This window comes from Podarcis muralis, chromosome 7 (assembly GCF_964188315.1).
Source record: "Podarcis muralis chromosome 7, rPodMur119.hap1.1, whole genome shotgun sequence".
NCBI lineage: Eukaryota > Metazoa > Chordata > Lepidosauria > Squamata > Lacertidae > Podarcis > Podarcis muralis.
Window position 1 is genome coordinate 19,402,453 of NC_135661.1, and position 13,394 is coordinate 19,415,846.

The window sequence follows — 13,394 nt, forward strand, 5'->3', positions numbered from 1 at the left end:
TGGAGCACGTTTTGGCTTCACAGTTATTGGCACTTGTTAATAGAAGGAGCAAAATGTGCGACTGGGAAGGTGGCACAGAAAGCAGTCCTTCGACGGCAATGCCAACTCAACCTTTTTTTCAAACTATAGGAAAACAAGGCTGGTTTCTGATCTCTCCGCTGCCAGAGCTATGTTCTCATCAGGCCGTTTTCTCCTCACCCCACCTCACCCTCAGCTGTAAATATAGCATTTCACAGAATTTCTATGATGGACCAGAAACGTATCATTTTCTCTCCCCAATACTAGTTTTCAGAGGCCCAGCCTCAGGAAATCTGGGGAAGTTGGAGCCAGTAACTTCCAAGCCTGCAGGGATAAATGCTGCTTTCAGGAGAGAAGCGGGAGCCACTGATGTAAACACGTTTCTGCAGGGAAGCAGAAAAGAGACGGGCAAGCTGGCACTCAAGAAGGCAGCTTTGTGTAGTGGTTAGAGTGCCAGACTCTAGGTCCCTGGGAGACCAGGGTTCAAATCCCACCACACAGCCAGGAAGATCTCCTTGCAGGACTAGCTTGGGGCCAGTCCCTGTCTCTCACTCTAGCCTACCTCACAGGGTCGTTGTGAGAATAAAATGGGGAGCCACATACAGCCTGCCATATGTGTAGGAATTGTTTAAAAGGTGTTTTCCTAGAGGAATCAGAATTGCAGAGTTGAAAGGGACTCTGATAATCATCTAGTTCATGGGTATGCAAACTAAGGACCAGGGGCCAGATCCGGCCCAATCGCCTTCTAAATCTGGCCCACGGATGGTCCGGGAATCAGCGTGTTTTTACATGAGTAAAATGTATCTCTGGGTTATTTGTGGGGCACAGGAATTCCTTCATATTCCCCCCCCCCAAAAAAAAGTTTGCTGACCCCTGATCTAGTCCAACCCCCTGCAATGCAGGAATATGCAGTTGTCCCATACAGGATCGAACCTGCAACCTTGACATTATCAGCACCACGCTCTAATTTTAATATTATGTTATAATATAATGTTAATATTATTTTTAAAAAATTATCACTTGCTGTTTGCCACTCGGGGCTCCTTTTTGGAGAAACGGCAGGATTATAACGTTAATAAATAAATAAATTATATGTCACCATGAGCTCCTTGGAGAAAGGCAAGATAGAAATGAAATGATTTTTTAAAAAATAACATAACATAACATTTGTGGGACGAGGGTGGCGCTGAGCCTAGGGCTTGGCTGTTCAATTCCCCGTGACAGGGTGAGCTCCCGTTGCTCGGTCCCAACTCCTGCCAACCTAGCAGTTCGAAAGCACCCCAAAAAGTGCAAGTAGATAAATAGGTACCGCTCCGGCATTTCCGTGTGCTGCAGAAGCGGCTTAGTCATGCAGGCCACATGACCTGGAAGCTGTACGCCGGCTCCCTCGGCCAATAAAGCGAGATGAGCGCCACAACCCTAGAGTCGGTCACGACTGGACCTAATGGTCAGGGGTCCCTTTACCTTTACCATAACATTTGGCCCCTGTAAGCTAATCATCTAGCCCCTTTTCAGCCTCCCACTTCTAAGAGCCCCCTCCCCTGCTTGAACCCAATCCACAAAGGGCTTTTTAACCCCTCCTCCAGGGAACCACCATTGCCACTGAGCTAGAAGCCAGTCTCCACTCTCCCCTCTCAGGCCAATTTGCACGTGCAGCAACCAACGCATCTTGCGTGAAGGGACAGGGCAGCAGAAGAGCTAACAGTGCTTAACCGTGCAATTGCTGGTTGAGTCCTTGCTTTCCCTCCCTGCAGCCAACAATGCTCTCGCTCACCGTAAAGGCGGAAGATCCCCCACATCTCGTCCTGCGAAATGGTGTTTTTCCCAGTCAGGGTGGCGTTGATGTGCATCAAGGCATTGGGGTCCAGGGAGTGCATGAGGCCCAAAGCATGGCCGATTTCATGGGCTGCAACGTGGACCAGGTCTGTAAGCCAAACGCCTAGAGAGAGAGAGAGGGAGAAAGAAAGAAAGGTGGGGGTAAATATTCAGTGTCCTTAAATCAATAATGCAACAGACCAGAGCACCAACCGGATGTAAAAGCCACCTTTCTCCAGATCAGACCGTTGGGTCCACCTAGCTCAGTACTGCGTAATCTAATCCGATCCAATTTCAACCTGAGATCACAGTGATGCTCACACACCGGGGTTCCGAGTTTGGGTTGATGCCACCTTTTCATAGCAAAAGCAGTCAGGAGAGTTGGATGGAGAGCAAGCCAAGCAAAACCTTTTACAATCTACCAGTTGGGTTTTATCAATCTGATTTGGAGACAAGATGCCTTGTTGGCAAGAAGCAATCTTTAAAATGTCCATTCCCACCCACCCTTGGCCCAAAGTGGAGGAGTTGTGAAATCTGTGGTGATGGCGGTGAACCACTCTATACTGGTCAGTAAAAACGTTATAAATGCGTTATAAACATGTGACACCAGAAGGCTCCGCAGAACAATTTAAAATCGTCAGTGTAACATTGCATTGAGAGCTGTGTAACTTTATTTAAAGCGTTTTTACAAATCAGTATAGATCCAGCCGGTGTTTACGCACAATAAACCCCAAGGTGATGCAACACCTTTCTATTTTCTCCTAAATACGAAGCATGCTTGCAAAGCCATCGCAAGACAGGACACATGGGAAATCCTTCCCTATCAAGCCAGAATGTGGATAGACGTTCAGAGGTGGAAGCCAGCCATTCACATTTCACAAGGTCCGGCACCTCAGCAAATCTGTGCGTGGAACCAGAAAGATGTAAGAGCCGGCAGTTAAGTGCATTTCTCTCCAGTGATTTCACGGCTCTGGATTTTAATGGAGGGTTTTACTGGTCATGCTTGGAAACCACAACCCAGGAACTTATGACCTGAATTTTGTGGGCTGGTTTTGTCTCTTTGGGCCTAGCAAACAGGGGGTCTCCTATGAGCCTAGCAGTCAACCCTGTCATGGGAAGTTGAACCATAAAACAAAACAAGCAATAAGGACGAGGGCAAAGGTTAGCCTCACTTTTCCAATCGATAAAACTTAAGGCCACCTTCACACCATAGGTTTAAAGCACTATGATACTACTTTCAACAGTCATGGCTCCCCCCCCCCCAAGAATTCTGGGAACTGTCATTTGTTAAGGGACACGGAGAGTTGTGAGGAGAAATCTCCCCTCACAGAACTACAATTCCCAAGGCGGCATAACAGCCAATCTCTCTTCCCAGGGAACGCTGGGAATTGTAGCTCTGGGAAGGGAAGAGGGGCTTCCTAACAGCTCTGAGAGCTCTTAGCAATAACGGTGTGAATTAGGAAAGTTCACCTTTAAATGCAGTCTGACCCATATTTCTCTTCCAGCCCTGTCTCCAGCATTCATCCTGACCTGCTTGCACCAATCTTATGAGGCGCTTAGACAATGTCCAGGCTTTATTGCACGTTCACTCTCATTTGTTTACAGGGCAGTTGCACACAGGGCGGTTGCTGTTTTTCTAGAAAAAGAGGTGCTGGAACTCACCATGAACACCTCCTCTTATAATGGCAATGGCACCCACCTGAGAGAACTAAGTTCTAGTGAGTTCTAGCTGAAAAGAAGCCCTGAGCACTCATCCCAATTTGAAAAAGCATGCTTTGGAGGGTGGATAGTTTGAGTGGAAGAAGCATATTTACAAATATACAGTGGTACCTCGGGTTAAGGACTTAATTTGTTCTGGAGGTCCATTCTTAACCTGAAACTGTTCTTAACCTGAGGTACCACTTTAGCTAATGGGGCCTCCTGCTGCCGCTGCACGATTTCTGTTCTCATCCTGAGGTAAAATTCTTAACCTGAGGTACTATTTCTGGGTTAGCGGAGTCTGTAACCTGAAGCGTCTGTAACCTGAGGTACCACTGTACATGTCTCCCCATTAATCATTCACCCACGGCAAATTTTTAACACAAATCACTGTAGCTTTCTTAACCGCCAAAGTTGATTTTTACAAACAAAAGCAGATTTGCCACGCTATTTGATCTGCGTCAAGTACCCTCCAACATTTCTCTGATGTAAATAGGGACGTCCCAATTCCATAATTATAATTTATACCCCACACATCTTATTGGGTTGCCGCAGCACTCTGAGCAGCTTCCAACATATATAAAAAGATAATAAAATATTAAGCATTTTTTAAAACTTCTCTACACGGGGCTGCCTTCAGATGGCTCAGGGGTTGGATACCCTCCAACATTTCCAATTGAAATAGGGACATCCTAAGGAAAAGCGGGACATTTCAGGATCAAATCAGAAACCGGGACGGCTTTTCTAAATCAGGGATGTCCCTGGAAAATAGGGACACTAGGAGGGCATAAAATTCTGGTATGTGTCCGAAAGCTCATAAATTCTCCATCTGGTCACCTTGTGAGAACTGTTGTAGGGTTAAAAAATTGGGAGGTTTGAAAAAATAAAGGTGGCTGGACCGGGGTGGGGACAACAATTGTTGCAGCCACTTCCCGTCCCTATTAAAGACCCATCTGCTTAGCATTTAATGTCAAGCGGAGCCTTTTAAAGAGCAACCCGGTCCGTAATGGAGGCATCTGCTGCCCACAAAATGTCCACGTCTGCAGGAAATCTGGTGATCCAAGTGAACAAAAATGTAAACAGCCCTTCCCCCCTTTTTCTTTTCTTTTGGACGAGAAATCAAGGGAAGGAACAAGGCAAAACCTCTCCCCACTGATAGCACAACTGCCTGGATCTCTACTGGGGTGGGAATGGTTTGTGCAACTGTGATTCCAGCAGCCCCACTGAGTCACCGAAAACTGAAGCTGGACCGGCTACCCCTAAATCTGGAACATTCTGTGTGCAGAACTCCTTCGTCAGCTCACGTCGCAGACATTTTTCTCCCCCCTGATGTCTGGCAAGACAGACGTGGAACTAGGAGGGGAGAAAAAGCTGTCTAATCTAAGTCAACCCCAACGAAGGTCAACGCATCAGAAAGCTTTGATGCTCCTCATGGGAAGAGTCTGGGCACATCTTAATTGTCTAGCAAACCACTCAAGAGGATTGCAGGCAGCTTTTTGTTTTTAACAGTTCCCACTCCCAGCCAAACAGTGTAAGGAGCCTTACAGGCCTCTCCAAACAAGAATAAAAATAAATCGATATTTTAAAAATATCTGTGCTGAAAAGAAAGTGAGGCTGTGTACCCATTATAGGCTTAAAGCATATTCCAATGTCCCCTGCCCCCAAGAATCTTGGGAACTTTAATTTGCCTCTCACAGAGCTACAATTCTCAGCAGCCTTAACAAACTACAGTTCCCAGGATCTTTTGCAAAGGGGGGTGTACTCTGAAAGATTGTAGGCGGCCTCTGAGTGACTGAGAAATCCTGTGACTTGTATTTGCATTTATTATGACTGAGTATATTTGCATAATGTATGCGACAAGGCTGAGTTCACACAGTATATTCACAGCACATTCAAAGCACACCCTTTCTCTCAATAACTATGGGCAATGTAGTCCCAGAAACCCCTGATAAAACTGCAGTGTCCAGAATTTTTTCAGGGAAAGAAAGCATATTTTTCAGGACCAAAGGGACTAGAAACTTGTTTTTTTAAAAAAAGAAAGAAAGGAACAAACCCGGAAAGCACCTGCAAAATCACACAGAAGAAGAGCTATGTGTAAATCCCACGAGGAAAGGCAGCGAAATGGCACCAAATGTTACCCATGATGACGTCAGCCTCAAAAATCGAGACACGTGATTCCCTTACCCTTTTTCCAGCTGAACCTCGTGTTGCCCACAATCCAGTATTCATGGTCGTCAAAATGGATCTCGCCTGTCTGAGGGAAAAAGGCGTGGGCAAGCTCTCCCGTTGTCCCATCAAAGCAGTGGTGGATACTGGACTCCAAGCAGTCTGTATGGTTTATGGAATAGAAGCCTGGGGAGAAATGAAAATTATGAAATGGGATCACTTAATAACGGTGGAAGCTGGTCCATTAGGGCCAAGGAGGCACTGTCCCACCAGCCTTAGTCTGCCCTCGGCCCCCGCCTGCCCAACGGTTTAATTTTAAAAAGGAAAAGGGGAAATATTTATTGATTTTTCAAAGTAAATGAAATCCCCCACATCCAACAATGCCCTCTTCCCACTGCACCCTCCAAATGCAGTTTCTTTGTGGGAAAACATTGAGTGATAGCCTGTTGCGTGTGTAACAAAAGAATACCATAAAGTTATCGTTCTGGCTAATGCCTTGACTTCCTTAGATAATTTTTCAGTGAGTGCCGAGGTCCATACTTCTTGTTTCTTCTGCGATGATTCCAAATGTCCTAGGGTTGTGGAAATATATGTGCAAGGAATCAAACATCACTATCCTCACTAAGACGGGGTGAACGGACAAGATGGCTGCCTAATACTGAGGTTGTACACACATACGTGTCTTAAAATGCAGAAGCTGGTTTGAGGGAAAGCGCATCAAACAGGAGCATTTTCAAGAAACTATGGGATGGATACGGATTGTGGCTGGTGACATGGGCCCTTGGGTTTCAAACGCCTGCAGTGGGAGCCAGAGTAAGCGCTAATGATCTGAGTCAGACCATTGGTCCATTTGGCTCAGCATCATCCACACAGACCGCCAATGGCTCTCTAGGGTTTGAGACAGGGAGTCTTCCTTGGAGAATCCCCAAGATAGACCCTGGGACCTTCCTAGTGCAAAACCACTGAGCTGTAACCTTTCCCCATATCGAAGTGGGAACTTCAACAAAATGTTGCAGTGCTGTTCTACAAGGTGTGACTGGAAAGTTCGGTGAATGGTCACAGAAATCGGACAGCGAGAAGTATTCAAACATACAGTCATCATCGGAAACCCACAAAATGCTCACAATTGTGTATGGAAATGAAGCGGTAACTTTAAGCATTTAACCATTTCCATGATGGGCGGCAAAAGATGACCCTCAGTCAGGCAGACCATCGACAAGCAGAATGGCGGCAAATGTCGACAGAGTTCATGAGTTATTGAGTTTGTCCATCTGAATGATCGCGGAAGATTTGCATAGTCCACGTGAAATCATTACTGATTTCTCCCACCCTCCATATTCTTCCGATGTAACCCCACCGGATTTCTTTCTTTTTCCAAAACTGAAACCTACACTGAAAGGACACAGATTTCCCAACATTTCACACATCCAAGCTGCTGTGACGAGGGAACTGAAAGCAGTACGAAAAGAGGACTTCTCCAGAAGTTCCCAACAGTTCTATGAACATTGTCAACTGTGCATTGTATCCGAGGGGGCCTATTTTGAAGACCTGTAAGGTTCGAATATTTCTCGCTGTCCGATTTCTGTGACCATTCGCCGAACCTTCTGGTCACACCTTGTATGTTCCAGCCAGCCATGCCCTCTGTTAGGGCACTCCATTCCATCTTCCTTGTCCTCCCTCCATCCTGACACAAAGCATTCTGTAACCAGTGAGCATGTTCAGTCCTCAGCGGGGTTGCTGTGGGTTTCAACACCCCCCATCACTCTTTCAGAGTTTTCTTCTGAAACCAGCACTATAAGAGGTAAAAGGTAAAGGGACCCCTGACCATTAGGTCCAGTCATGACTGACTCGGGGGTTGCGGCGCTCATCTCGCTTTATTGGCTGAGGGAGCTGGCGTACAGTTTCCAGGTCATGTGGCCAGCATGACTAAGCTACTTCTGGCGAGCCAGAGAAGCGCACGGAAACGCCATTTACCTTCCTGCTGGAGTGGTACCTATTTATCTACTTGCACTTTTTGGGGTGCTTTCGAACTGCTAGGTTGGCAGGAGCAGGGACCAAGCCACAGGAGCTCACCCCATCGCGGGGATTCGAACCGCCGACCTTCTGATCGGCAAGTCCTAGGCTCTGTGGTTTAACCCACAGCGCCACCCGCGCCCCTACTATGAGAGGAACCCCTACCAATTTTTAGGTCACTGGCTGCCTTTGGCGGCACCTCTCGGAAGCTGAAGGGGGAGACTTCGCTCCACATACGGAAAGCAGCAGACAGGCCCTTCCTTGTCTGGCTCTCGTTGATGATGTTCCTAGGAAAAGACAGGATCCTGGAAGCAAATAGAAATGGAATGAAAATAAGAGACAGCTTTGGAACTGTTTGAGCTAATAGAGACCAGAGGGATTGCGACCAGAAATGGCTGCTCAGCCCCACCCAGGCTTGGAAGATCACATCGTATCACATACAGAGAGAGATGGAAGTTGGGAATTATAGGGACAGAACTACCCAAACTGTATAGAAATCTATTCATGTGTGCGACGACAGCGACAAGAATGTTAATTGCCCAAAAATGGAAAGAAGAAGAAGTCCCAATGAAAGAAGAATGGATAACAAAAATTTACGGAATATGCAGAAATGGCGAAACTTACCAGAAAAATAAGAAATCAAGATAAACTTTTTAATATAAGAATGGAAATGGTTTATTGGATATTTTCAAATAAACTGCAAACAGATAAGGACACAGGCAGGATTATTGTATTAACCTGCAGTTTTATAAGAATGTATATTTAAATAGATGAATACATGAGTATGTTAATTTGGAATATGCAGAAAAAATAAATTTAAGGAACCACAGGAAGAGGGGGAAGGAAGTTGAGTTTCAAGATGTTAAAATGACTGTAAAATGTATAAAATTGAAAATCATAAATAAAAACCATATTGAAAAACAGAGAGATGGGGGGGGGGGCCCTCACAGATCCCTGCAAAGGGTGCCCAATTAAATCCCAACACCTCCTGTTTGAAACATTGACTTGCAGCCTAGACCAGGGCTGGGAAACCATAGCCCTCCAAGTCTTCAGAACTGCAGCCAACCATGCCCCTTTCCAGCACACTCTATTCCATTTCCCCTCCCACTAGGCTTCCTTGTCCGCCCACCTTCCAAACGGAAAGTCTGCATTGCCTGTGTGGATGGAAGACAGAGCCCTCCCCTTTATCATTTCCACCCCTTCCCAGAAACCAGTATTCAAACCAGGAAAGGAGAGAGAAATTTACATTGCAACGTATTTCCCCCAAACAAACCCTAATTTGCACTTCCTCCAGTGTTAGCCAAATCAAAATGCGGTTATACTTTGAAATTCCCATGCCTCTGACGCAATTTGCCGAGCCCCATAAAAAGTACAAAAATATGTGTAATAATAATAATAATAATAATAATAATAATAATAATAATAATAATTTATTATTTATACCCCGCCCATCTGGCTGGGCCTCCCCAGCCACTCTGGGCGGCTTCCATAGAAACCAAAAATACAGTAAAATATCACACGTTAAAAACTTCCCTGAACAGGGCTGCCTTAAGATGTCTTCTGAATGTCAGGTAGTTGTTTATCACTTTGACATCTGCTGGAAGGGCGTTCCACAGGGCGGGCGCCACTACCGAGAAGGCCCTCTGCCTGGTTCCCTGTAGCTTTGCTTCTCGCAATGAGGGAACCGCCAGAAGGCCCTTGGCACTGGACCTCAGCGTCCGGGCAGAGTGATGGGGGTGGAGACGCTCCTTCAGGTATACTGGACCGAGGCCGTTTAGGGCTTTAAAGGTCAGCACCAACACTTTGAATTGTGCTCGGAAACGTACTGGGAGCCAATGTAGGTCTTTCAAGACCGGTGTTATATGATCTCGGCGGCCGCCCCCAGTCACCAGTCTAGCTGCCGCATTCTGGATTAGTTGTAGTTTCCAAGTCACCTTCAAAGGTAGCCCCACATAGAGTGTATTTGAGGTATGCAGAAAAATGCATATACATTTGTAAAAACAACGCGCATAAATGTAATTTAACAGAGAAAATCCATTGCAAAAATTAAGTATTTGACCCCACCCCCAAAACTATTAGTATTTCTACAAATCCTGGCCTTACTTGTACGTGAGATTGAAGTGGTCCCACTTCAGGTGACCTGGCGTGAGCGTGTAGCGTTTCTTCCGGCTATGGGGATGGGGTGGAAATTTGCCATCTCGGAGAGCAGGGGGAATTCCAGGAGGAAAACCGCGAAGAGCAGGATCTGCCTTAAAAAAGCCAAGCCAAGCAGGTCAGGAGGAGAGCTCAGCACGTCAGCTTTGCACCAAAGCCTCTGGGTTGGGTCCCCGTTACGTGAGAGGCAGCGTGGTGTAGCGGTTAGAGTGATGGACCCAACTCAGTCATGATTCACATTGGGAAGACTGTGGGTAGGAATGTCACAGAGTTCGGATGAAAACTGAAACAGAAAAAAATTTCCGTGGCCAGAAAGGAAATCAATCCAGCAAATACAATCAGAATCCGCCATTTTTGCTCGGTCTGCAAACAATATGTTGATCCATCTGCAAACAATACGTAATTTATTACTCGCCCCCTCACTGCCCAATTTGCAATGTGTTTCCTTTGCATTGAATGACTTGGGGTGGAAGAACATCATTTACACTATTAATTATGGACGCCATGTGATTTTGCCACAGTGGACAGTGAGACTAATAACCTGGCTTTTGGTGGAAGATGAACTGAACGGAAACCGTGCTGCCTGTGATGAACACAGAGTGAAAAGGGAAACCAAGCCTTCTTACTTCCACATCCGAGGGCCAATCACTGTCTCTCACCCTACCCTACCTCACAGGGTTGTTTTGAGGATAAAATGGAGGGAGAACCATGTACACATGCCCTGCCACGGATATAACAATAGACAGGACATTCAGTTGGGAGGCTAAAAGAAGACTATAAGGGACGCCTCTTTCTTTTATGAAAAAGCTAATGTCGCCATTCTGCCACTAGGTGACAGTCTAGAGAACAAGGTGGTTTGAGGACAAAACTAACTCTGACCAGCATTTTATTTTTGTAAATTGACCCTAATCTGAAACCCTGGAGAGCTGCTGCTGCTCAGTGTAGCTAGGTGGACCAACGGCTTGCTACAAAGCCAGCTTCTTGTATTCCTGTCTTCTGCAGGGCAAAGGGAATCCTGAATGTTAAACTAGAATGAGAAGTGGGCTCTGGATCTCAACAGGGAAAGAAACAAGCGGTGCAATTCAAGGAAATGCCAGATCATGCCTTGGATTCCCCCCTAGCTCTTGTCAGGAATGGTAGATCTTGGAGTTGAGGCCAAGCTGGCTTAGTTGAGATGTTGGACTCAGAAGATCTTTCACTAGGTGCGCAGCTCTCGGTCTGAACAGCCCTGATGAGCTGCACACAGTGGAGGCTGGTCCATTAGGGAAAATGGGGCACTGCCCCACCAACCTCATTCTGCCTGCCTTTTTTATTACACCAAGTCCCGGGGGTGGCCCTGCCTGCCAGCGTCCTCCTCCTCCTTAGTCTCAGGGACAAAACTAGAATCAAGTAGGCTCTGCCTCTCACTGGCTCTAGCGCCACCTGCTGTTGGGCTCCCTGCCTTCTGCCCCATCAGCCTCTTCTGCCACATGATGCCAACCAACTCCCAGCCTCACATGTTTTTTCCAGGAAAGGTCTGTGAGCCAGCGAAAGAGCTGGCTGGTTCCTTAAAAAGCTCGGCTGAAGGCAGCCAAGCACAAATGGGCTTTCTTTAGGGCTGCCAGCTCTCTGGTTGCAGCCCCAGAGACTCTTGTGTTTCAGGGTCCTTTTTTCAGGAGCCTGGAGCTGGAAATATTAAGCATCCAGGCTGTCAGCCTGTCTCTAAATAAGGTAAAGGTAAAGGGACCCCTGACCATTAGGTCCAGTCGTGGCCAACTCTGGGGTTGCGTCGCTCATCTCACTTTATTGGCCGAGGGAGCTGGTGTACAGCTTCCGGGTCATGTGGCCAGCATGACTAAGCTGCTTCTGGAGAACCAGAGCAGTGCACAGAAACGCCGTTTACCTTCCCACCAGAGCAGTACCTATTTATCTACTTGCACTTTGACGTGCTTGCGAACTGCTAGGTTGGCAGGAGCAGGGACCGAGCAATGGGAGCTCACCCCGTTGCGGGGATTCGAACCGCCGACCTTCTGATCGGCAAGTCTTAGGCTCTGTGGTTTAACCCACAGCGCCGCCTGCGTCCCTTGTCTCTAAATACCAGGCTTGAAATCCAGGGGTGGTTGGTGCCCACTGGAGGCTGGTAGGTTGGAAGGTAGGGAGGCCAACACTAGGTGGCGCCAGAGCAACTACTAGCTGAGCCAACTAAGTCTATGTTTGTCCCCAGCCTCTTCCTCCCTGTTGAGTTGTACAAGGGGCAAGACCAAGGGGGAGGAAGCTGGCAGCCAGGGGCAGCCCCTGGATTGGATGGAAGTAAATATCAGTCAGGAGCTGCCCCAGGGCAGGCTGAGGTTGGTGGGGCAGTGCCTCATTTGCCCTAATAGATCAGCCTGCACCGTTCAAATCCCCACTTGGCTACAAAGCCCACTGGGTGATCTAGGGCCGGCCGCTCCTTCTCAGCCCTGCTCTGCTCTACCTTGCAGGGTTGGTGTCAGGCAAAAATGGAGGGTGGAGAAGTGAGAGCAAGCTATCTTGAGCTCCTTGTCTGTTTGCCTCCTCTGTGTCATTGTAATAAACCGGCTTGATTAGCAACACGTTGCAGCTGGGGTTGGACTAGATGATCCTTCGGTTCCCTCCCAATTCTGCACTCTCTTCACAAAAGCAGGCGGCTCTGAAACGTCCTACCCCTTGCGGAAGTGAGGAAGGGGAAATGCCGTATTGAAACAAGACTCTTCTCTAGTTTAGAATCTGTCCTGAAACTTATATGGGGCACACAGACATGTGCTTTTCCAATGCCTCTGTAAGTAGGTCAAAAGTCTGATCTCACGCCCAAATCTTTAGGAAAGAAAGAAAGAAAGAAAGAAAGAAAGAAAGAAAGAAAGAAAGGAGTGTGTGAAACTTCCATTTTTGGTCCCTTCCCCACAAAAAAAGAATCTTGCAGAGATGGAAAAGCTTCTGAAAAAGGAAGCCAAAAGCATCAAGGGGGTACACACACACACACACACACACACACACACACACACACACACACACACCATGAGGAAAGGTTGCAGCATTTGGACTTTGGGACAAGGAGAGGTGTGCAAGATAGAGGGGCAGGACAGAGGTGTATAAAAATGTTGCAAAGTATGGTGAAAGTGGTTTAGGAGAGGCTTCTCCATTCCTTCTTCCATAATACTAGATTTTTGGGCCATCCCAAGGAGCTGGGTGTTAAAAGATTGTGGACGGACCAAAGCAAGGACTTCTTCACACAATGTACTTTTAAACTGTGGGATTTTTGATGGTCATCAGTCTGGAAGGCTTTAAAAGATTAGACTAATTAATTCACAGAGAGTAATTGTCTGGGGAACCTGAAGTTCAACCCATCACTCAGCCCTGAAAGCTCAGTTGGCAATCTTGGGCCAGCTGCTGTCTATCGATGTAACCTACCTTGAGAGGTGTGTGTAGTAATAAATTAAATCGGTGGGCCTTACTTCTAGTTAAGCATGCACTGTTAACCCCATCAGAAGCTTTTTCTGCCATGCCAGGAATCTAAAAATGAAATATGAAGAGGC

General features: G+C 46.8%; 1 protein-coding gene across 3 annotated transcripts in view; it reads right to left on the reverse strand.

Annotated features, from left to right (window-relative positions):
* Positions 1-13,394, reverse strand: part of MMP23B (matrix metallopeptidase 23B) — a 28,224-nt gene that overhangs the window by 3,972 nt on the left and 10,858 nt on the right. For all 3 annotated transcript variants that reach the window (XM_077931344.1, XM_077931345.1, XM_028740894.2), the window contains 4 exons: positions 9,814-9,959; positions 7,876-8,015; positions 5,716-5,883; positions 1,793-1,957 (listed from right to left, as the gene is read on the reverse strand). In XM_077931344.1, coding sequence (XP_077787470.1) covers positions 1,793-1,957; positions 5,716-5,883; positions 7,876-8,015; positions 9,814-9,959 — 619 coding nt within the window. The remainder of the gene's footprint in view (positions 1-1,792; positions 1,958-5,715; positions 5,884-7,875; positions 8,016-9,813; positions 9,960-13,394) is intronic.